The sequence below is a fragment of the Cimex lectularius genome, unplaced genomic scaffold, assembly GCF_000648675.2.
Source record: "Cimex lectularius strain Harlan isolate CLEC.00 unplaced genomic scaffold, Clec_2.1 scaffold120, whole genome shotgun sequence".
In the NCBI taxonomy this organism is placed as follows: Eukaryota; Metazoa; Arthropoda; class Insecta; order Hemiptera; family Cimicidae; genus Cimex; species Cimex lectularius.
In genome coordinates this window covers 1,316,806-1,342,814 of record NW_019392719.1, presented here as the reverse complement: position 1 = coordinate 1,342,814, position 26,009 = coordinate 1,316,806, and the positions used below count along the sequence as shown (strand labels likewise).

The window sequence follows — 26,009 nt, the reverse complement described above, 5'->3', positions numbered from 1 at the left end:
TGAGTATTTAGCCGAAGGTCGTGGGTTCGAATCCCGCTCGTGACACTTACTTTTTTATCTCAACCAAGACCTTACATGGAAAGAATGATTAATGGAATAATAAACAATGCTTAATTTAAAATAAAATTACTTCTTATGCAATTTGCAGTGTTAATTAGGTAATGTTCTGTGATCTATGATCAGTGTGCCAAACTCTTTCTTCTCTTTCTATTACATCTGATACTGCATCTATATATAGACTCCCTTTCAGTTCCATAAATCCCCAAATTTAATGGGCCGAAAACCGCTTTAAATTTGGTCGTTGGCAAGGGATGTATCCATTATGTCAAGAGGTCGAGTTGCCCTTTGTCAGTGTTCGCCCTTCATATATCTATCATCGACGCCCACAATCGTGGCCGATAATCGAGTATTAAAATATTCGTGACACAACAGCTGTTACCTCCTCCTAGGATGGATTTCCAAGGCCAAAGATCATTCTTTCGTTTTATCTCCCTATCGTTCTCGTTCAACTCGGTTATGAACACCCAAAGACAAAAAACCCGGACACTTACATTTATATTTTTACAATAATTAAGTATAATGATTGATAGTTGACTTAAAACGTTAATGTTGTTTACATTTGTAGAGTGTTACTAATCCTTTTACACTCTTTAGATAGAAATTAAAGAAAGTAAGTTTAATTCCAGTTCTAGAGCATCTAGACGGGTGAGTTATTTGGGTTTTGAATTGTTTTCTTCGGTGAAACAATAAATTTGAGAAAGCAAGGTTTTAATTCGAGGAGATCTCGCCTGGGCAGATTTAAAGCCCCAGTCCTAGGTATGCCGCGCTTATCATGGTGTACAGGGTTTAGGGCCACCTGAAGTCTCGATTGAAGAGAAGCTAACTACACAGTCATCTCCAAACTGTTCTAAATTTAATGGTGAGCTTCTAATACAGTATCAGGGGGCTTCGTGAGAATAGCCTAGTCTGTAGACGATCCTCACCAGATTCTCTACTGCTGGATAGGGATCGAGTAAAAGGAGACTATTTTCAAATCAACATCTCACTTGACACTTCAACAAAGGGGGGGGGGGGTGTTTTATTCGAGAAGATCTCGCCTAGGCAGGTTTAAAGCCTAAGTCCTAGGTATGTCTCATCTATGATGGTGAACAGTGGTTTAGGGCCACCTGAAGTGTCAATTGAAGAGAAGCTTCCTTGTTAGTCATCTCCAAACTGTTCGAAATTTAATGGTGAGCTCCTAATACAGTATCAGGGGGCTTCGTGAGAATAGCCTAGTCTGCAGACGTTCCGCACCAGATTCTCTACTGCTGGATAGAGATCGAGTAAAAGGAGACTATTCTCAAATCAACATCTCACATGACATTTCATCAAAGGGGGGGGGGGTGTTTTATTCGAGAAGCTCTCGCCTAGGCAGGTTTAAAGTTCAAGTCCTAGGTATGCCGCATCTATGATGGTGTACAGTGGTTTAGGGCCACCTGAAGTGTCAGTTGAAGAGAAGCTTCCTTGTTAGTCATGTCCAAACTGTTAGAAATTTAATGGTGAGCTCTAATAGAGGTATCAGTACTAATATAATAAGTTATCAGGGTGCTTCGTGAGATTAGCTTAGTTTGTAGACGTTCCGCACCAGATTCTCAACTACTGGTAGAAAAGAGACTATTCGCAAATCAGCATCTCACTTGACACTTCAGCAACGGAGGTGTGTTTTATTCACAGATGATTGCCAGTTTGGTTTGTGGCAATCAGATGACCGGGAATATGTGCAGAGATGAAGTGGAAATTTTTATGAAATTTTCCGAGATTATGCGGGATGGTGTCTTGATGGTGGCCTATGAACTCCATCCTAATCGGAACAACGTTATTGCCTGTGCATGCGCAAACGAAAATCCCTTACACAGCTATCTCTCTGAAACCATTTCTCGGATTCTTATGCAATATTCCGGGATTCAGGGATCAGCAGATTGCTTTTTAAATGATCACGTATGAATTTCATTCCAAACGCATTAACATATGCTCATGCGCTTGCACAAAATGTGAGAAAGCTATACTGCTCACCCACTGGGCAGACTTTTTTTGTCTAGGTATGCGAAATTGTAATTGGAATATCTACAAACATAATTCAAGCTATTGATTTACCATATTCAAGGATAGAAATGAAGAATGGTGAGTGAGTGCGGTGTTCAATCCTTTTAGATAGTTCCTACTCAAAATATGTTGTTTTCCAACGATCCACATTTCGATTTCCCACTTTTTCACTTCATGTCGAGAGACGTGGTTGTAGAACTCCTTCAATCTGATGAGGTGAAAGCTCGTAATCCGGATCGATCAAAAATAACTTACTGTGTGTAGGAACTGTCTTTTTAAAAGGATATTCAAGGATTAGTCTGCGTGTTTTATTGTCAGTGGTCTTCTTTTATAAGTCCTACAATTCAAGAAGCGTTTGACAGGCCAATACAGCAAAGTTAGGTAGAACAAAATGATAGTAAACGACCCAAGTACGGGTCGATCAACCCGCAGGACCAAAGAGAAAATCTCAGGTTTTACTATAATTGCATACTACCTATATCCCCAATGTTTTTTTTATGACCAAACCAATACTACATTATAATCCAATAACAAATAACGTTTGATAGTGATTTTATTTAAATTTATAGCGTGTTAAGGAAGAAAAAATGATTTTCCACCTTACGGTTGATTGAATTCATTTCGTTTTGAACTATTCTTTGAGGAAAGCGGAAATTAATTTTCCTAAAGAAATCAATTATCAAACTTCTCGTGCATAAATAACCAGTATTTTCAATAGATTAGATTTCGTAGTCCGATTAGTCAATTAAATTCTTTTCAATTAATTAATATTTATGTTGGCATTGGTCGAGATAAAAAAAGCTAGTGCCACGAGCGGGATTCGAACCCACGACCTTCGGCTAAATGCACCGCTGCTCTACCACTTGACCTATCCTGACTTCGATCCGCTCGGACACCAACTTCCCATCTCCACCTCACCTTTTTTGAATTTTTCCCTCCTTTTTGTCATTTTTCAAATGTGTAATCTATTTGATTTTCGGCAAAAAATGAAATGACCACGGAGAGCTTTAGTGAAGTATACTTCATTGTCCTTATTAAATCGACTAGGTTTCGTGGTCCGATTGACCAATTAAATTCATTTCAATTAATTAATCTTTAAGTAAGATATTGGTCGAGATAAAGTCATTGCCATTACCATCTTAAAGATTAATTAATTGAAAAGTATTTTCAGTTTTTAAGCGCTGAAATAAAAATATCCGCGTAATACGTTTGAAAAGAATTGTATGTTGATAACGTTGCAACGCGAGATGTCACAGCGATGCGCAATAAGTTACAATCGAGATCAAGTTCGATCGGCTGGAATAACTGATATAAATCAGGTTTTGAGTAGGTGAAACATTCAGCCCTCAAGAATTTATTATACCCGCAAAAAGTTGGGTCTTGCGTGCCTTTCACCAACAGGAGTGAACAAGGAGTATTTATCAGTGTATTGAAACAGAATAATATCCAAACACGCCAGTCTTGAGGGAAAAGGGCTTAGTTATGTTTCAGCCTTTGGCGAGAAGCCATCGCATAATTTTGTTCTTGTAAAAACCGAGAAGAAAGACGTCGGTGCGAACTATGAAGAAAACAGAAAGGTATTGTGACTGGATTTTAATGGTATAAATTAAACTTTACCTACCTGCTGGCTATTTCGTATCTCAGCCACTTTTTGAATTTGAGTGTTATGTTTTTTCATCCTAAGACTAAAATTTTAACTATTTGGTATTCTAAAAAAACTGTTAAAATAACAATAAATTGAGCATTCAAGCTAAGACGTACCATAATTTTGCAAATATTTACACTAGGAATGTTTCAAAATGTCATTTTATTTTAAATTATTTGTTCTTAGGCTTTATTCATCAACTAAATCAACCAAAACTAAATTTACTAGTTATTTGTTCATTTTTAAAACTTTTTAAAAATTGTTAAACCATCAGACATACTGTCAAAGTTGGTCAAGCTGAGACGGTCAATAATATCTTTTAATTTTGCAAATATTTGCATTAGACAGTGTTTTGGAACGTATTTTTGTTTGAATTGCTCATCGTTTGTGTTTCTTTTTATTCATTTTATTATTTTTTTCTTAATTTATTTTGGCCAATTTTATGGTTTTTCCCACATGGCCGCATTTATTGAACAGTGATGGATAATTATTATTTGAAGATTGTGAGATGCGGTCTGCTATGACGTAGGTTTTAGAAAAACATTTTATCGTGTCATCGTTTCGACCTTTATTGAGATCATCTTCAGCGCTCAAAGTGTTTGATTTCTGGGTAGATGTGTCGGCACTCTCAATACGACACATAGGTATGACTCATCTACACAGAAAACAAACACTTTGAACCCTGAAGATGATCTCAATATAGATCGAAACGTTGGCACGATAAAAAGAAAAAAAACGCTAAAGCCTACGTCACACCAGACCGCATCTCACGATCTGCAAATCTATTAACTATCGGGCAAACACACACACACACACACACACACACACACACACAGAAAGAGAGAGAGAGAGATTGTTCNGAGAGAGAGAGAGAGAGAGAGAGAGAGAGAGAGAGAGAGAGAGAGAGAGAGAGAGTGTGATGGATAAGCCCAAACGGAAAGAAAACACCAGGCCATTAGTCGCCCTTTCAAAGACTTCATATCACCTTTCTTTTTATTATGAAACTATAATTTGAAATTTCAATGGTTAATAAAAATGAATATCTATTTAAAATTTTAACACATGCTAAGTATAATGAAATCAAAGACATAAATATTCTTCGAATGCTCTATGAAGAAACTAACGTTTTCTTTCTAGTTATTGGTCTCATCCCTGATTATTTTTTATGTTTAACTGTAAACTTACATAACAAAGTGGGCCACATTTAATGAAATATGTACGAGCAGTATAACTGTGATTTATTGCTTACCAAAATCCCCCCGGAACGGAAAGAGTCGCGAAACTTTCACCTCTTTCTCAATATATAAACGACTCGTTTTCAATTAAAAAATAAATCAAACCACCTTTCTTGAAAAAGCTATGTACTTTAATTCCCCGAACACAGACAGAATTGTTTTGTAATTAAACGGAAGTACGAAACTTAATTTATTCCATTTGACTCCATATCACGGTTGAAATTCCAGGCAATTCGCAATTCCATTTCACCAGCAATTGAATTAACGTTCGAATTTAGGTTCCAAAAATAAAAAGTTTTATAAATAAAAACCTGCTTTGACTGTTGTAAATGTAGAATATTTTTCACTCCTGAGACTATAGGGACGCCAAAATTAAGTTGAAGATGCTAAAACAAAGAAAATTTTTGTTATTAGTTATCAATTAGGATTAAAACTTATTTAAATACTTTTAGGCCCTGTAGTACGCTCGTACGTCGCAAGTTTGGTCGGACAGACCACATAAAATGCACAACAGAAGATAAAGAAATGCAAAAATTCCAGACAGTGAATAAGAAGAAAGTCGAAAGACTAAAACCAGTGCCATGTACCAATGAAATATACGAACATATCACATAGCACTTATTAACGGCGTCAACCTATAACCGTAAGGAAAAGACTCACAAAATAAAACAAAATCTAAAAAAATAGGCATTAAAAGAATCTTACATAGGGGAAAGAAACGTGCACTCTAGAAAATCTATTTAATAAATTAGGCATGTAAACCGCACTAGAGACAAGAACACAATTGAACTATTTCATGAGTGTATAGAACGTTGTGGACTTATATTTAAAAAAAAAAACACCATTGATGATGTCAAAATGCTGAAATAAATAAAGATAGGCTGTTCTGGATGATCGGATATGGCCAAACTCTGCTATTAATAATTTTGTTACAAAGCTTAAACTAATGTAATTACTGTTTTTTTTTTCGTGGGTTCGCAACAGCATATAAACCCATAGCAATAGCATGTAAACCCTCAGGGTGCCGGTGTTTTTGAAAAAAAGCCAATTTGTAAGTATGTCGGGTTTGAATGCAGGGCCGCTGGATTCGAACCCGGGACTTTTACCTTACCACTGTAAAGTGATGAGCGCCGTGTCAAAGACTAAACCTTGCGGCCACCGACGCTCCTTTTAATTACTGTTGCTGATAATTTTAGTAATGTTTATATTTTTTTAATATAATTTTAGTAAAGATTTTATTGCTTTTACTGGAGTGATCTAATCTTTTTTTAAATTTTAAAATTTTTCCGTGTCGCCTGAGGGTGGTGAACCTGTAATTACAGAACAACCAGCGAGGATGGGCAGACCAAATATATCGGTAACGACAAATTATTATTTTTTCACATAAGGTCAATAGGGTTTACCATGTTTAGATTTAGAATGATTGACTTGAAAACTATCATTTTTGTTTTTTTAAGGGCATTTTTTACACCACTCTTTAATTTTTTCCTTACTTGATAAAGAAGAACTTCAACTGAGGGGTTGAAAAGAAGCCTAGAGATACTCCAGTTCTTACGGTCTTGTATAACGATCTACTTGCTATTAATTTTTGGATTGTTTCATCTTTAACATACTATCTGTAGTGTATCGAGTTTTTCTAAACATATTTCTGTATTGATTAGAATTCGATTGAAAAAAATATATTGAAAGATTAGTAATGTTTATCTTATAGATTTTTTAACATTGAAACTTTTAAGACGAATTTGTCTTTTTTAAATTTTTTGGTTTCTGAAAAAAAATTACATGTAATTATGACCATTTTGCATCTATAATAATTTAAGTTTATTCACATAAAATTTGGTATTATATTTAAGTAATATTTAAAAAAGAATTGTTTATTTGGCGACAAGTCATATGGTCAAGATGGAAGTAATATTTATGCAAGGTTGCCTTAAATGTGATGTTCAATGTTAATGTAATGATTAAATTCACTAATTTCGTGGTCCGCTTGACCAATTAATATATTACAATTAATTAAGGTTTTTTGGTTGGGATAAAAAAGTCAATGGCACGAGCGGGATTCGAACCCACGATCTTCGGGTAGATACGCCTCTGCTCTACCACTTGACCTATCGTGACCTCGATCCACTCGAACACTAACTTTCCATCTCGACCCCACCTTTTGAATTTTCCCTCCTTTTTGCCATTTTTCAAATGTCGTGTAACTTTTTTATCTCAACCAAAAACCTTAATTAATTATAATATATTAATTGGTCAAGCGGACAACGAAATTAGTGAATTTAATGATTTAAAATGAAGTATACTTCACTAAAGTTCTCCGTGGCCATTTCATATGTTGTCGAGAATCCAATCCGATTACACGACATTTGAAAAATGGCAAAAAGGAGGGAAAATAAAAAAAAAAGGTGGGGTTGAGATGGGAAGTTGATGTCCGAGTGGATCGAGGTCACGATAGCTCAAGTGGTAGAGCAGCGGCGTATCTAGCCGAAGATCGTGGGTTCGAATCCCGCTCGTGCCATTGACTTTTTTATCTCAACCAAAAAACCTTAATTAATTGTTAATGTAATGTTTAATTCATTATATTTAGCGGTCTATTGACCACATTATTTCATTCAATTAATTAATCTTTTTATGTAAGGTTTTGGTTGAAATGAAAAAGTTAGTGCCACGAGCGGGATTCGAACCCACGACCTTCGGCTCAATACGCCGCTGCGCTTGAAGTCACGATAGCTCAAGTGGTAGAGCAGCGGCGTATTTAGCCGAATATCGTGGGTTCGAATCCCTCATGTCACTTACCTTTTCATTTCAACCAAAACCTTACATTAATAGATAAATTAATAGAGTAATGTTTAATGTGTAATGTTTAAGTAATGTTTTCATATATTGAACAAAAGATCAAAATTACTGTTAAAATACGAAATGTATAGGGTACTTTTTTTAACTCTATATGGTATATAAGCCAGTTTTTAAGATAAACAATTATACATTTCAAGTTGATCTTTAAATATAAAGATAATTTGAAAAATATTGAAAGGATTTTACGAATGATTGCTTTTCACCGATTCTATGAACGAAATATGACATCACCCCTACTTCACATGTTACATTCTTCCTCCAAAAGCTACGATAGACAATTTTACAGTTTATAATCTCTCAAAACAAAAAAAAAAGGTTAGAGGTCTTTTTAAAGCCATTTTTCCTATATAACATCGCTTCAGGCTTTTTGTACTAGTATTCTTTTAGGTGTTTTGAAATTTTTGGTTATTTTATTTAATCACTTTGTATTAAATTCGTATTTGTACACGTAATAATTCTCCTTAGGTGAATTGTTTTCTTCTAACTATAGAGTTTCTGATATTTTACGTTAACGTTCAAACTCCCAATTCAGGGGTTGCACCCCACCGACAGAAACTCAGCAATTTATTTGTGTAAAGTCAATAATAAAAGCCGAACCTGGGTATAAAATTGAATTATTTTCGCTTCGTTTATTGAGCCTGGGCGCGCCGTGACAACAGGCAACGTTGCTTTATTGCGGTTTTTCTCTTCTAATGATCTAAACATGTTTTTTGTGACGGACATATAGAAAAGAGTCTAACGTTCCAATCGTTATAAAAACAACCAAAACAATAAAATTTGATTACTTTTTAAATCTCGCGCTAAACTTCAGTCTTGGATATTTATTACCAATTCTTTGAAAAAAGTTTTAACAAGATAAAACTGGTTAAAACTAAAATTTCTCGTAATATATTCCAAGTGTAAAACTTCAACAAGAAGGGCTTGTTCCCAAGTAGGAAAAAAATTTGCGCTTTGGAAATTCATAATGCAAACATTATTTAGAAAACAACTGTACTCATAATCAACAGGAAAATCGTTTAACGTGAAGGAGATTTGGGAAGAGTAGAAAACAATATTTTTAAGCGTGGGGTAAAAATAAATCTGTGAGTTTTCTTATTGGCCGACCTACTTTGTACAATAATATCAAAAAAGTTTTTTAAAATCAACATGTTATTATTCGAGAATATTTTTGTTTTTTTAAATTTGTAAAACCAGGGAAACATTATTGATATAAAAAAATCTGTCATCACATAAATTATCGTTTTGGTTGTTATAATACAACATCTTTGTCAAACGGTTTACGAAACATTAAATGAATAAAAGAAAAAAAAATAATTTCGAGAAAAATTAATAGCAAATTTCTTCATAGAAAAGTTGATGAATTGTTACCTATCAGCCTTTTGCTTACTTTTTTCTAACCAAAGAAAATTTTAATTTCAAGTTTTGGTTTGTAAACAAAGTAACAACTCGCTAACTTAAAAAATGTCATTATTTATATTTCTATAGAAACTTGAAGTAAACATTGAAATTCAATGGTAAACAAATAAATTTTGTGTATGTGTGTGTATGTACATTCAGTAACACATAAAATAAGTCGTAAAGCCCCCCCCCATCCTCCAAATTAAACCAGAATAAATTAAGAGCGTATAATTATTTGTTGAGATTAAATATAGGAAAAAGTTGTAAATATCAGCTTGCAAATAAGTGTCATGGATTGAGAAAAAGGATATTTTTCTTTGGAAAAAATAACTCGCTTAAATCTCTTTGCCCCTCGACCCATTTGTGACTGGGTTAAGTAATTCTAAAACAAAAAAGTTCAGAATATTTGTGTAATCCGACCTCGCGGGTCAGGAAGACTATTTCTTTTATCCCAGTCGTCCTGGCTGTTATTAAATATTTTTGTCAGACGTAGGAAAGTCGTCTAAAAGATATAATAAATCTAAAAGAAAAGTTGGCATTTTCCTAAGAAAACTGTTGTTGAAAGCTGTAATAATAAATAAATAATAAACCTGTGTAGTAACGTATTTTCACACTTCAACTGTGCCTTTTAGTTTTGATAAATTGCTAATAAAATAATAAAGTTTTTATAATACCAATTGAAGTTTTTTCTCTATGCTGTCCTCGTGTGATGGAGAGGCACTAATCCTAGTATTTTCTTCATACCAGCTATGGTACAAGTTATACAGACGCATGCGAGTCTCTATATTTTTGTGAGTTCTCTTCGTTTTGTTTACTTATTCTATTTTATCGGCTTAGGCTATGCGCCATATGTCAGAATATGTCTCATCATCATGGTATACTTCAAGAATCTGTATCGTATTCCGCTATTCTTCTGCCCACCATTAACGCCGTTAGAGAAAGAAAGAGAATGGGAGAAAGAAAGAAGATTGAAATAAAGAAAGAGAAAGCGAGTGAAAGAAGTGAGAAAGTGAGAGAGAGAGAGAGAGATAAAACGAGAAAGTCGTAAAAGTAAATAATTTCTTAATATATGACGAAATGTGCAACGTTTTAAAAAAGTAATCTTTTTGAAATTTAATTTACCAAATTTGACATTTGAAATCGGTATTCAATTATGTTGTATACACTGGTTTCTATGGTAGTTTATTTTTTGTTTGTATAAATCTTTCCACAGAATGTCATATCCCCCTAATACATCATGTGTTGTTTTTTGTACTTGAGAAAGGTTACATTGTTTCTAAAACTTTCGTTTTGGAAAAACTTTCCGAAATCCTGGCAGGCTCAACAAAATAACGTGATTCACGTGTATCCATAACAATGGTGTCTCGATTTATGTGCCCTCGACTGATCAATATCGAGAAACTAGACTATTCAAATATTCTTGGCCTTTATAACTACATCACTAGGTCAGACGATTTCCTGGGTTGTAAACTCGCGAACGCTTTTTTATAGTATTACAAACCAGATGTGGTACATGTAATTGATATATTGTACTTTTTAAAGACGTATCGTACCTGATCAATTAAGTTATCCGTTGTTTTTCTTTTTTTTGCTGCGCTCATAAACAGATCATATTTTTATAACTTTAATCTTTCGTGATCCAAATTGAACGTGAACTAGCTGAAAAGATAATGAATAATTCAAACAAACCAGTTAAGAAATTTAAATTTTGTTCGTCATACCAGAAATCGGTATACAATATTTAAGCAAAACGAGCTTTTTTACAATTTTTTATTATTTTAGATGAAATAACAAAACAAAAGTCAACATTTCAAATATTAATAAATATAATATTAAGCTTAACTCGATTTTACTTTATGTATTAAATTGAATAATACATAAATTAATTTCGCCATACATTATCGCTGTTTACTTATTGCTTTTGCATAATTGCATTGAGCGATGCACATTATTTTAATGTAAACATTAGTATTGAGATTGAGGTTATAAACATTAATTTACCATAAATTTTCCAGTTCATTAAAACTACAATGTTATTGTATTATTTATTGTTCGAATTGTCATCTGTTTAATATCAATTTGTATTGTCAGTAAAATTATAGTTTCATTAATACAAACCGATAATTATTAATAAATTTAAATTGTAATTTAAAATAGAATATAAGATTTGTTTATTGTTATGACAGTGATCTCAGAACGATTTTCATTATTCTTCACAATGAAGAATCAAATCCAAATATAAAAAATGTTTTATTTATTTTTTTTTTATATTTTAATTATTGAATGTAATAACTATTAATTATAACTTTGTGTTATCTTGAAATTTTATCAGAAATAATTCAAAATGTGTCGTAAGTTATGCGTTTTTTCAATCCGCACGACATTTCATCATTGCGGGTTTAGCCTATTTGGGACGCCGTTTATTTCACCTAATATGGACAATATTTATTTTATTTTCAAGTTTTGCGCCGTTTTGCCTACATTTCCAATGACTTATGAATGATTACAAACAGTTAAAAATAAAATATAATAATATTGCGATTCATAACATTTAATAGTCTCCAAAAGGGTCATGAGAAAGTCAGGCAAGGAATGTAAGGTGGTCGATAAAGATACGAAAACCATTTTTTCTACATTTATATTTCACAGAAAAAAACGTTAAATGGTAACTACCAGTGAAAAACAGTGACTTTATTCGTATTCATTCTTGTGGGATGAAAGTGAATTGCCGTAGGCGGGATCGTTAAGACAGGTGGATATTGAGGCTGGATTTTAGTAATAATGTTAATCCAATGCAGGCATGAAAGATAATAAAAAAAGAAAAGTTAATTATGATTTGATTTTGATACCAATTTTATTAATTCTTCCTCGACATTAATACGGATTATTGGTTAAACGTCGAGCGAGTAAAATCCGTGAAAACATAAATGTTTTCATTAAAAACAGGGTTTAATAAAACTTCGTACAAAGTGTTGATGAGCTTTTGGTCATAATTTGTATCATGGACTTTTATTATGGTGTTACGTTGAAAAAAATTGAGCAGCTTACAGCTTTCTCAGATAGTACCACAAAATGGCTTTAGTAATAAGTGATTTTCTGAAGGAGTAAAGTCAGGATTGTGTCTTTAACAAGAATAATATGAAATTAGATAATAATGAAATACCAAGCCCCAACTTATCGGAATTTTATTGAGGCATAAACAGATTTGGAGTTGTCTGTAATAATGCTTAACGGTTTTCTTATAATGAGAAAGATAATAAATCTATTTAGGGGACCGACGCCCCCGCCACCGCAACGGTTTAGGCGTTGACACGGCGCTCATCACTGTAAGGTAAAGGCCTCGGGTTCGAATCCAGCGGCCCTACATTTGAACCCGACATACTTACAAATGGGCTTTTTTTTTAAAAACACCGGCACCCTGAGGGTTGATTGACCTCTGTTGCGAACCCTCGTAAAAAAAAAAAAAAAAGTAATAATGGTTATTCGGAGATCGAGAGATGCGATCTGGTGTGACATAGATTTTAGGAAAACATTTTCCTTATCGTACCAACGTTTCGATCTTTATTGAGATCATCTTCAGGGCCTGGGATTTATAAACATTGTTTAAATTTAACAAATACATGTAGGATGTGGAAAAAAATGAATTTATACAATGCTAAAAAAATTGGATATAAAAATAAATAAATAAAATGAATTTATACAATGCTAGACAATTTTAGATTAAAAAAAAATTTATACAATGCTAGAAAATTTTAGATTAAATTAAATAAATTTATACAATGCTAGAAAATTTAAGATTCAATCAAAGTATTTATACTGTAAAAGTGTTTGTTTCCTAAACACCACACTCAATAATAATAATAAGACGAATAAGGCGAAGACTGGAATAATCGATTTTATAATTTATGATGAAAACGTCTATAATATGTTTTGATGGATGAAAAAACAATTGATACATTAAGATCTCTGTGAAGTGTGTTATTGTTTACGTAAGACGGGGCAAAAACAATTAAGAAGGAGTATTAAAATTTTCAATTAAAAACTTTGAATTTGGAATATTTGGCCGACTCATAAATTTTGTACCCATACATCCATCTAGGTTGGAGTAGGTATGACTTTGTCCACTGTAAATGTAGGTTTGATTTTGATGGCAATTTTTAATATTGGTTTAACGGTAATAAATCAATTTAAATCGATTGTAAAGTGTTTTTTTTAAATCGTGTGTGGGATTCCAAGTTAGTCCTCTATCACATGTAAGTCCTAAACTCAACTTTGTCGGAGTTAGAACTTTACACTTAAACTTAGTTGTTAAAACTTAAAAATTCTACCGCAATTTTTTTTGTCCTTGGTGAAAAATTCTTAACAGGCAAATGACGCCTTTTATACTATATAATAGATTTTAATAGCCCTGTTCAAGTTGCAGTTCTGTTTGGGTTGACATGGCATCTCTACCCATTAATTAAAATGAATCACGAGCTTAATTAGTCACTCTAAAATTGTTTATACTAAAATTTCTTCATATTTGGAATATTTTTTTATCAAATTAATGCTGCATTTATTTAAAAATTATCCCAGAAATATAAGGAAAAATTACGTACTTTTTAATAGTTCTTGTAGGGAAACATGAAAATTATGATGTGACTCTCTATTTCACATATACAATATTTATGTGCACATGCGTTCCAGTAAACAATATATTTGATCTATAGCTTTGTAAATAAATAATTATTTTTTCAGGTTCAACGATCCTGTCGTGAGACACAGGATGGTAAACCTAATGGGGACGGAAGTGGTAAGACTCCTCGACCGTGATTTCATGGCGACACTTGCCAACAGACTCGTCGAAAGGAACTGCGAACTGATAAAGCGTAGGATAGAAGATAGAAAGGTAATTTTAGAAATTTCCTTTTGATGGGAAATCAAAGCGATCCTAAGTTGACAACCGGTACGTTTTCATCTGTTAGGGAGAGAGTAATTATCTGGGGTCGTATGGTAGGAGTGTGGGTTAAACCTGTGTGAACTTCTCACCGGTTTGCAATTAAATCGTGCCAAATCGATTTAATTATTCGAAGTAAACTCCGTGACCCCATTTCCGGAAGTTTAAATAATATCTACTCAGGCGAGTTCCCGAGAACTATTATTCTTCTGAGAACAAGCCTGGGATCTAGCCAAAGCTAATCTTGATTCTTGAGAAAAACGAGCTTTTGAAAAGCCACATTATCGAGATCCTCCTGCGAAAATAACCCGGCAAATCCGTTGAAAAATAACCTAAGGGCGATTAAAAATATAATTTTTTACTTCATAAAAGTTTACTTAAAACATATTAAAAAACAAATTATTTATTGTTGTATTTAGTGACCATTTTAATGATTAATTAGAGATCGTGAGATGCCGTAGATAAATAAAATGAAAATGGGGGGCGTCGGTGACCGCAAAGGTTTAGGCGTTGAGCGGCACTCATCGCAAGGTAAAAATCCCTTGTTGGAATCCACCGGCCTTGGATTCGAACCCGACATACTTAAAAATGTGTTTTTTGCAAAAACACCGGCAATCCGAAGGTGAAGAAAGAGCAAAAACAAAACAGATACCAGTTAGCGTCGCTTGAAGCGATGTGTCACAGGCTCTTCAATAGACGTCATACACTTTCATCATTTCCATGATCCAGATAAACTTAAAATTTTATACACTTCCACTGTAAAACCAATATAAGATTAACTTATTAAATCCATTATATTTCGTGCTCTATTACCAAACTATTTCTTTCAATTAATTAATCTTTTTATATAAGGTTTTGATTGAAATTAAAAGTTAGGGATTCGACACCAACCAATAGATCGAAGTCACGATAGTTCAAGTGGTAGAGTAGCGGCGTGTTAAGCCGAAGGTCGTGGGTTCGAATCCTGCTCGTGGCACCAACTTTTTCATTTTAGGCAAAACCTTACATAAAAATATTAATTAATTGAAAAAAGTAATTTGGTCAATAGACACTAAATATAATTGAATTAATGTTAGACTTAAAACATAAATACAACAAAAATAACCTCGCGTAAAGAAACTAAAGCTCTAGGTATAAAGATAGATCTTTCAATCAATTAATCTTTTTTTGTAAGGTTTTGGTTGAAATGAAAAAGCTAGTGCCACACGAGCGGAATTCGAACCCACGACCTTTGGCTAAATACGCCGCTGCTCTACCACTTGCGCTATCGTGACTTAGATCCCTCGGACACCAACTCCTCATCTCAATCTACAACTTTTCAAATTGTCCTTCTTTTCTCCAATTTTTAACTTGCCACTTCATATGTCGCCGAGAATCGAATCCTTTGTACACGGCATTTGAAAAATGGCAAAAAGGAGGGAAAATTCGAAAGGTTGTAGGTTGAGATGGGGAGTTGGTGTCCGAATGGATCGAAGTATCGATAATTCAAGTGGTAGAGCTGCGGCGTATTAAGCCGAAGGTCGTCGGTTCGAATCCCGCTCGTGGCATTAACTTTTTCATTTTAACCAAACCCTTACATAATAAGAATTACTGTTCACCACTTTGGGCTCCCTTTCGATCCACCCATACCCGTCCCATAGAATCAGTTCGAAAAATACTCATCGGTCGGATATGAAATGACAGTCGTCTGTTCTGTACAGAAGAAAATTCTATGATTGCACAGTATTTAATAAATTATTACATTCCTTAACGGAATATATTACTTGACCGAATCAACTTTAAAGTCTAATCTTATCCTCAAATAACAATTCATATAACATTCTCCATTAATTACCATAGTACAGATTCTGCCAAATTCAGTTTTATACTAAAAACAACAAATTTGTTATAACAAAAACTCCTTCGAAAATATGTATATATTTAATATTAATTTAAACAAATTTAAGGAAATTTTATCATCAATAAATTAAATATTGTCTCATTAATATAATTAATTAATATTGAATTTGATTATAATTATTAATCATATTGTTTTAATACATATTTCAAATCGTTTAAGTTCATTTTAATTTTTTTTAAATTATAAATATTTTTAAATTTATATACCATTATAACCTTTATACTTTTATTGTATACTTTTGTAACTGAGAAAGCATAAAAGTAACTAAATATATTAAATTTATTCTGAATTGAATAGAGCTTAACTATATAATAGAGTTAATTCACTACTTTCGTGGTCCGCTTGACCAATTAATACTTGACAATTAATTAAGGTTTTTAGTTGAGATGAAAAAAAGTTAATGGCACGAGAGGGATTCGAACCCACGACCTTCGGCTAGATACGCCGCTGCTCTACCACCTGAGCTATCGTGACCTTGATCGACTCAAGTGGACCACGAAAGTAGTGAATTAATGTTTTAAAAAATGAAGTACACTTCACTAAAGCTCTCCGTCGCCATTTCAATTGTCGTCGAGAATCCAAACCGATTACACGACATTTGAAAAATGGCAAAAGGAGGGAAAGCTCATAAGGTGTGGCTGAGATGGGGAGTTGATGTCCGAGTGGATCGAGGTCACGATAGCTCAGGTGGTAGAGCAGTGGCGTATCTAGCCGAAGGTCGTGGGTTCGAATCCCTCGTGTGCCATTAACTTTTTTTCATCTCAACTAAAAACCTTAATTAATTATATAATAGAGGTTAAAGTTGCTTCGTCATAAGTTTTATTGTTCAGGTCTAAGCGGACTATATTTGGTTATATAGTTGCCATTTTTTCCCCAGCAGTAGCCCATAGGTTATTCTATGTTGACCAATTGCGTTTGAAACTAAACAGGAAGAAAAATATGTAACAAAAACGCCATAACTTTGGAAGTATCTCATGGAAAATTACTAATTTTAAACCTTATGATACTTTTTCGAAAATGATAAAAGTACCTATCTACAATTACACACAATTCTCTGCAGATAGAATCAACCCAATAGGAGGCTGTGATAAAGATCTGTCATTAGCCAACAGAGTCAGGTCAGCTGAATTTTTAGCTTGCAATGTTTCTCCATTTTTCAAAATGTAATATATTATCCCTTAAAGTTCGTGGTTTGATTGACCGAATAACTTTTTTCAATTAATTAATCTTTACGTAAAGTATTGGTTGAGATAAAAAAGTCAGTATTATGAGAGGGATCGAACCCACGACCTTTGGCTTAATACGTCGCTACTCTACCACTTGAGCTACCGTGATTTCGATTCATTCGGATACTACCTTCCCATCTCAACCCCACCTTTCAAATTTTCCCCACTTTTTGCCATTTTTCAAATGTCGTGCAATCAGTTCGATTCTCGGCGACAAATGAGCCATGGAGAGCTTTAGTGAAGATATACTTCATTTTACTTATTAAATCCATTAGAGTTTGTGGTCTGCCTGACCAAATAACTTTTTTAATTAATTAATCTTTACGTATAGCATTGGTTCAGATAATATATAACAACTATCTGCAGTCAATGTTAATTCTTTGTAGATATAATCTAACCTATACGAGGGTCTGATAAAGGGTTATCATCAACAAAGAGAAGTTCAGCTGTAATTTTTAACTTGCAAATGTCGTTTGTAAAGATGTTAAATAATGTTTGTCCAAGAACACACCCTTTAGGGACCCCGGCTCTAATACTTCCTAACTGTGACATTATGCTATCAGTCATTACAAAGAATTTCCTTTGGATAGGTAATTACGAATTAAATTTATTAGGAAGTTAGGAATTAAACACGTGAGTATGTGAGACCTCTGGACCCAACACTGTCAAAGCTTTTTTTACGTCAACAAATACCATCCCCACATTTTTTTTCCATTACAATTATGAAGAATCATATCAATGCTCTTAATAGCTGCTTGGAAGGAGAATTTATGTTAAATAAGGTTTGTCCAAGAACACACCCATTAGAGATCCCAGGTCTTATACTTCTTAAATATGACTTTGTACCATCAATCTGTACAAAGAATTTTCTTTCGTTTTATTTGGGTGTAATTAAATGTGTTAGATAGTTAGGAAATGGAAACACAAAATTTAAACTTGTTTTAGTGCAAAACTAAGAAATAAAAGTACGTGATTATAGAAACACCGTGACACAATGAAATTATTCCTTTATTTACCCGCCTTTTAAAAATTGGCCTAGTAAAAACGATTTTATACAATAAATAAAAAATAAAATAAGGTTAACTTATTTAGTTTTTATGATTTTCCAGTATTCGCTAGTGGGTCACGAAACCTGCTTGAGAAATGGCTCCAAAGCTGTCATGTGTAATTTTGAAATTGGTTTAGCCCCACAGATTGCGATAAAGCTTTGAAACGGCCCAATTAGAACTGATAACATACGAGTTCAAAAATCAGCACGATTCGGACGTAAACAGGTATGAATCATTGGGAATCGACGGGTTTAAATCATGAATGATTCATTCGACCAATATATATCCCAATATACCACCATACAAATTTGAACCGCTGATCGTTTTAGCTTTTTGATAATTATGGCATTTGTCAGTCAAATTAATAATTTTTTTCCTGTATATAAATCGTCTCATTCAATTTAATAATATTTTCATTCAAATTAAAAATCATTTCAACTAATTTAATAATCGTCCCTTTCGGGATTTTACAGTCGGGGAGAAACTAAATATTCGCTAGTAGTTGCAAAAACATTTATTTACATTTAAACATATTGTAAATAATAATATCCCCTACATATCATAAAATTCGACATTTTCGAGGTTTGTTGCACAACTAGACCAAAAACTGAATCGAAAAAAAAAATCACCAAAATAAGTTGAGAACTGCGGGGCATCGCATACAATATTTTGTCACACCACACGCGCGCGCACGCACGCACAGACAAACAATATTCTCTAATATGCTTAAATTTAAATAAAGATTTTAGCAAATACTTGCTAATATTTAGTTTCTCCTGTGACCAAAAAATTCCGATTATTAAATTGAATAACACGATTATTAAATTGGTTGAAAACAATTATTAATTTGATTAAAAAGTGTCATATAAAATTCTAATTGTTGATTTATAAAAAGGTTTTTAAATTAATCCGATCCTCGGAATACCTTAAGATGTTTGAAAAAGTTACAGGCACCAGATTGTTCTTTTCGTCCTTAATGGAGTCTCTCTTTTATCCAGATTATGTCTGTGTTAAACAAAAAAAGCTTGAAAGAAAATGAGGCTATTTGGCCTTTGTACTTGTGCTTTTCTTTATTTTGCCATGGGACTTTTCGAGGCGAGGAGATTCGGCGTTGTTGAGAAGGTTTATTGCATCAAAGATTATATTCGAGAACGAATGACGAAGACGTGCCTTTTATGTGCTTTCAGATATTATTGAACGACGAGACTTATTCTATCTTGTGAGAAGCGTATCGATTGTTTACTCAAAGGCCGAAATTTTCGTCCAAAAAGCGATTTTTACGTTTCAATTTTATATATATTAAAAATAAAAACAATATTCAAACTTTAAGTTCAAAAATTGCATAAGTACTGCAAACAATTGTGCACGTTTAAAATGAAAATGACATTGTTATGACTTGCCAAATTAGTTTCTGGCCATGCATTTACTTCCAAGCAGCTGACCAGAGTAGTGACATGATTGATTCTTCATAATTTTAATTTAAAAAAAATGTGGTGATGATACTTGTGGCGTGAAGAAAGCTTTTGACAGTGTTTGGCCAAGAGGTCTCATATACTCATGTCTTTAACTTCCTAACTCTCTAACAAATTTAATTCGTAATTACCTACCGCAAGGAAATTCTTTGTAATGATTGATGCCATAAAGTCACAGGTAGGAAGTATAAGAGATGGGGTCCCTAAAGGGTGTGTTCTTGGACAAACCTTATTTAACACCTTTATAAACGACATTTGCAAACTTAAAATTACAGCTGAACTGGTTCTCTTTGCTGATGATAGGCCTTTATCAGACCCTCGTATAGGGACGAATTATCATTGACTACAGTCAGGTGTTTTAAATATTTTGAAAAATGGAAAAACAGACCTAATGGCAAGGCTGATGAAGTACGGTTTACTCAACGTGTACCACACATTAGAGTTCGTGGTCCGATTGACCGAATAACGTTTTTCAATTAATTAATCTTTATATAAGGCATTGGTTGAGAGAAAAAAGTCAGTGTCACGAGCGAGATTCGAACCCATGACCCTCGATCCACTCGGACACTAACTTCCTATCTCAACCCCACCTTTCGAATTTTCCCTCCTTTTTGCCATTTTTGAAATGTCGTGTATTCTATTCGATTCTCGGCGATAAATGAAATGGCCTCGGAGAGCTTTCGTGAAGGTACACTTCATTTTACTTATAAAATTCATTAGAGTTCATGGTCTGATTGACCGAAAAATTCGAACGGTTGGGTTGAGATGGAAAGTTGGTGTCCGAGTAGATCGAAGTCACGATAGCTGAAGTGGCTAGAGGAGCGGCGTATTAGCCGAAAGTCGTGGGTTCGAATCCTGCTCGTGACGCTAATTTTTCTTCTCAACCAAAATCTTTAAATGAAAAGATTAATTAATTGGAATAATTAATGTGGGCAATTATGGCCACTAAACAAATATAAATTAATTTCGTAATGAATATATTTTAAAGAAATATGTTAATTTTGTTGTTATTATTGAGAATTTTTATTTGTAGTTAGTCGGTTTTGTGGATTTCTTGGGGTGATGTCGATTTGGATGTCGAATATTTTCAGTGCAAATAATCTTTTAGAACAGTGATTGAAAAACGTATACCTTCTCATTTAAAATTTAAAACTAGACTACAAAATATTAAATAAGCATTTTTTGGTTTTTCGATACCGTTATGTATTCAAGGATAATTAGCCGGGCTTTCTAAAAAGGACATCCTTTATAAAATATTTAAAACATTTGTATTTAAGAAATAGGACTCAATTTAATAAAACTATTGGTAGTTCTTCTAAGTGAAATATTGCGGAAAACGTTTGTTTAATTGAAAATTGCTTTGGCATTGTTAAGTTCGATGAAAGCCGCAAATAGGCTTAGAGATATCCTACAAACCCGGATACAACTTACGAACAAGATTTGAATAATTCCGTTCTAATGCACCGCTGAAACGCAATTTTAATGTTAACTCGTCAGAGGAAAAATGACTATTTCTTTTTAAATATGAAGACGAAAAATGTTTAATAAGGAAAAATTCTATGGAAAATGTGATCCTAGATATATAAAATTAAATTGTATTCCTCAAGTCAAAGGATATTTTATGTAGGGAAAGGCGGTAAAATAACTGATCCTCAAAATTCTACATTTAGAATGAGAGTATTATAACAATGGTTTTTATGTTTTTTTTTATTAATCAAATAAGCTGTTGAAAACTTTTTCAGTGATTTTTAAGACTTTATCTTCATTAACATTAGATAAATCTTTCAGTCCTGCTGTATGAATAATGTCCTAATTTTCCTCATTAAATGTTAATGGATTAATGTTACGTGTTTATTTTCTACTTAACACTCTATTTAATTTGTTAAGATCTTTCAATTCTCTTTCGTTATTGGTAGGTAAGAATAAAGTTCCATTATTTAGCATTTATTGCGAGAAAAATCCAGCTCAACTTTTAGAGCTTTCAGACAGAAACTGTTTTTCCTGAAATGATTTTTTTTCCAACTTATCTCAAATCGCTAATAATTAACTTTATAATAGTTTTACCTTTATAAATATATTCTTAAACTTTTATGATTGACTATTTTTAATTTTTGTTTATTTATTTTAGAATTGGGAACTGGATCGCGAGCGTCAGCTTGTATTCGACGGAAAACTGCCCTTGGAGGACGGCCCTCCTGGGTTTTCAGAGCATCCCTACTTTGCCATTATGTCCAAAGTGGCGGAAGAGGTGGCCAAAAGGAAAGCGAGGGTGAGTTTATATTCCCTCAACAAATATTTATTTTTATTAAAGGTCGTTACATATCCTAACTATTATAAGTTAAGGCAATAAACTTTCATTAAAAGACGGAATAGTCTACTGTACTGTAAGGGACCAGGGCTCGCTAAGTTCCCAAGTCCGTAAAAATTTACTATAACTATCTAAAAAGTTATTTATCATTTTCCACATTTGCAACAGGTAATATATAACAACTATATATTTATTACATTATTTAAAGGTCAGGTCAGGTAAAAGTCTCTCACACTCTCTCTCACTTTCTCTCCCTCCCTTTATTTATTTAGAAGCGATTGCAGTTGGTCTTTCTGTGTTTGCATAACTGTTTATAGGTGTATGCAAACTCACTGTGAGTTACGTTTAGCCCAAAGGGTTAAAGTGTGTGTTTGTTCTCAGTTAAATCTTCTACACTCACGTTTCCTTGGAAACTGGAAAAGGAGATTTCTCAGCGTCTGTCTTTCGCACATTGATAAATTAGTTTAATTCTTTCTTCAATTGCAGATCGAGGCGCACAAAGTTCGAAAGCGTCTCATCCCGATGTTCGACTACTCGATATTCGTGTCGGACAAGAGCGAGCACAAAGTCAAGGAGAGCACTTCGGACATTTCCCTCATCGACGACGTATTGCCGGACTTGAATATCGTCGAGGCCGAGAAGCAAAATTGCGAGCTCGTACTTAAAAAAATGATCGAACGCGATATGATCGACGTAGCGGGCTACGAGCGGGCGAGATACGAACATCTCCAGGTCAAAGCTCTCCGGAAGGCTAAGGTGAGTTGGAAATTACATATGAGATATACCTGCGACCAATGTCAAAGTAAACAAAAATCCAATAAGATATAAAAATCTCCAATTCCGGTGCAAATACGGGTACAGTCAAACCGGGTCTAATCATAGGGCTGACAAATTATTTCAAATAGCTTTCCTCTGAAAGAGTAAGTAAATTTTAACCGTCCTGGCACTTAAAACACTTATAATGGGGATTGATCTCTTTTTTTTTCTAGTGGGAAACATGACTATTATGACCCATTTTTGGCATTTTCTAAGATCAAAATTATAGCAAGCATGGCAATAATCCTAAATATATGGTGTTTTGACCGTTAATGATTATTTGTGTGGAGATCGTGAGATGCGGTCTGGAGTGACGTGGGTTTTAGAAAATCATTTTTTTTATCGTGCCAATGTTTCGATCTTTATTGGCATCATCTTCAGGGCTGAGGGGGGTGTTTGCTTTCAGCGCGATTGTGTCATTCTTGTCTGTCGAGGGGCCACTCTCAACACGACACAATAATGACACAATTACGCAGAAGACAAACACTTTGAGCTCTGAAGATGATCTCAATAAAGGTCGAAACGTCGCACGATAAAGAAAATGTTTTTTCTAAAACTTACGTCAAACTAGACCTCAACTCACGATTTCCGAATAATCATAACAATAATATCAATTTTCTCTCACCTAATTATTTAAAATTAAAATACAACAAATAAACAAAATGATGAATCCTATGATTTAATTTCGAGAATAGGGGGCCACAACCCTTTTAGCCGTTGACTCGGCGCTTATAACTGCAAGGTAAAGGTCCCGGGTTCGAATGCAGGGACGTAAAAAAACGGAGATTACTATATACCAAAAAATGGAGAATAATATATAGCTCATGAGACAGCTTATCCAGGCATACTGCGCCTGTTTAGTTGATTTTGATGAAAACTGAATTGCAAAGTGTTTTACTTCTTCTACATGATACCCAACAAGTAGTTGAGCTTTAAGCCTTTCTTTTGGAAAGGAATTATTTTTAACTAATAGCTGAATAATAGGCTAATCATTTACATAATTTATTTTTTGAACAGACTGTCGAAGATATGTATAAAATGGCTGCCAAGATATTCATGACAGCATAACAAAATGAAGGCCCGTCGAGTGGTGACGGGTCTGCCAAGAAGGGGGAAAGCGTTGAAGGTCGGGAGGACGAGAGCGACCGGAGAAAACAAGAACTCGATGGATCCGAAGATACAGAAAAGCGAATTGATGGACAACTAACTCCAGAATAGCCGGCTTAAACCTATAAAAGTCCTTTATTATCGTCTTGTGTTTAAATATATGGAATTTATTTAATTTTAAATGATTGTTTTGTTCATAAATTAAATGTGTACAATTTGGATGTTTGGTACTGCAAACAGGTTTTTAACATGTGTTAAGCGATAAAGTAGCAGTACCTTATACAACTAATTCTTTTGAACCATTTCCGAAATATTGACGTTTACTAAGTTTTTTGGTAATTCATAAATAATTAACATTAAGGTAATCAGACTCACATTTGAATAATTACACAAATAGAATACTCTTGTAAACAAATTTGAACAGAATAATTTGAATCGTATAAAGCATTGTTTTATGTACTTGAGAAACGAAAAAAGAAAAAAAAAGTGTTAAAGTCTAACAAAATGCTGATATTCAAGTTGATAACAATAATAATAAACAATTATTTACTTTTTACGGAAATATATTTATCAATTATATACATAAATCCATTATATTTAGAGGTCTATTGGCCAAATTACTTCTTTCAATTAATTTTTTTGTAATGTTTTGATCGAAATGAAAAAGTCAGTCCCACGAGCGGGATTGGAACACACGACATTCGGCTAAATACGCAGCTGCTCTACCACTTGAGCTATCAGGACTTCAAGCGCAGCGGCGTATTGAGCGGAAGGTCGTGGGTTCCAATCCCGCTCATTAACGTTTTCGACTCAACCAGGTTTGAGGTTGAGACAGGAAGTAAGTGTCCGAGTGGATCGAAGTCACGATAGGTCAAGTGGTAGAGTAGCCGCGTATCTAACCGAAGGTCGTGGGTTCGAATCCCGCCCGCGGTACTGACTTTTTCATTTCAACCAAAACCTTACAAGAAATATGTAGATAAAGTACAAGCACTATCACAAAGACAAAATTTGTCATTTTCAATAAAAATGAAGATACTTAAGTTTAAATCGATTTATGTATGAATACTTGAGAATTAAGCTCCTGGATAATCTTGAAATGTATTTAAGTGCTTTTAGGTTTCAAGTATTTTTTTCGTGATTGACGTAGATGCAGATATAGTGTTTTAATTTGTAATATGTATGTATTCGTGTTATTTCTCTGACAAGTTGTGTGAGATGGTTGTCTACATTATGAGTTCTTTTTTTTTTAAATAAAGGATACTCACCCTGCAATAAACTCTGAGAGCCGGTTAGTAGCCATCGGCCTTCTCTCTTTATCATCCATACAAACGCATAACCACACATTATATACTTTACAACAAAAATATACACAATAAATAATCTATACATACAATATTTACAGATTAATATTGGGAAACTTGGAATAGGGGACCCAAAAACCTTCTGTCATTCCCAAGGGCTGTTTTTTATAAGGGTGCTATGCCACTAAAAGAACAAGGTCAGGCACTTCTCGATTAAGTGGCACACTGAGTTTGCACTAAAAATCGGGTATGGCCTATCCTTAAACGTCTGATTCCTTCCTTTCGTTTTAGACTTTCGAGAGGGCGATGTTCAGTCGCGCTCTTGACACGTGTTACTCAGACGCGTTTCTTTAAATACATAAGCTAACTGTAATTTAAGTCTCCACGCCCAATCGTATCGGTATTATTGACAATATTTTCACCAGTAAAGTCCGTATAAATTCACAACAGAAGTCGGTAATAAATGTATATACAATTATATAATCTAGATTAACTTTCTTCTCCTACCAAAGCAATAATAAATTATAGTTACTATAAAAAAAAAAACAATCTACAACTAGAAATAAGAAATAATAGGGCAGAAAGCATCTCAAAATTTTCATCTTTTGTCTCAATGCCCATATAGAATGAATAGAAAATAAAGAAATTAAAGCGTTCATGCACGCACTGGATGTTATT

General features: G+C 33.7%; 1 protein-coding gene across 2 annotated transcripts in view; it reads left to right on the top strand.

Moving 5' to 3' along the window:
• Nucleotides 1-24,212, top strand: part of LOC106667962 — a 44,633-nt gene extending 20,421 nt beyond the window's left edge. For both annotated transcript variants that reach the window (XM_014396302.1, XM_014396303.1), the window contains exons 2-5: nucleotides 13,954-14,104; nucleotides 21,928-22,068; nucleotides 22,594-22,863; nucleotides 23,941-24,212. In XM_014396302.1, the coding sequence (XP_014251788.1) occupies nucleotides 13,954-14,104; nucleotides 21,928-22,068; nucleotides 22,594-22,863; nucleotides 23,941-23,991 (613 nt within the window). In that variant the 3' untranslated portion in view covers nucleotides 23,992-24,212. The remainder of the gene's footprint in view (nucleotides 1-13,953; nucleotides 14,105-21,927; nucleotides 22,069-22,593; nucleotides 22,864-23,940) is intronic.
• The last annotated feature ends 1,797 nt before the right edge of the window (nucleotides 24,213-26,009 follow it).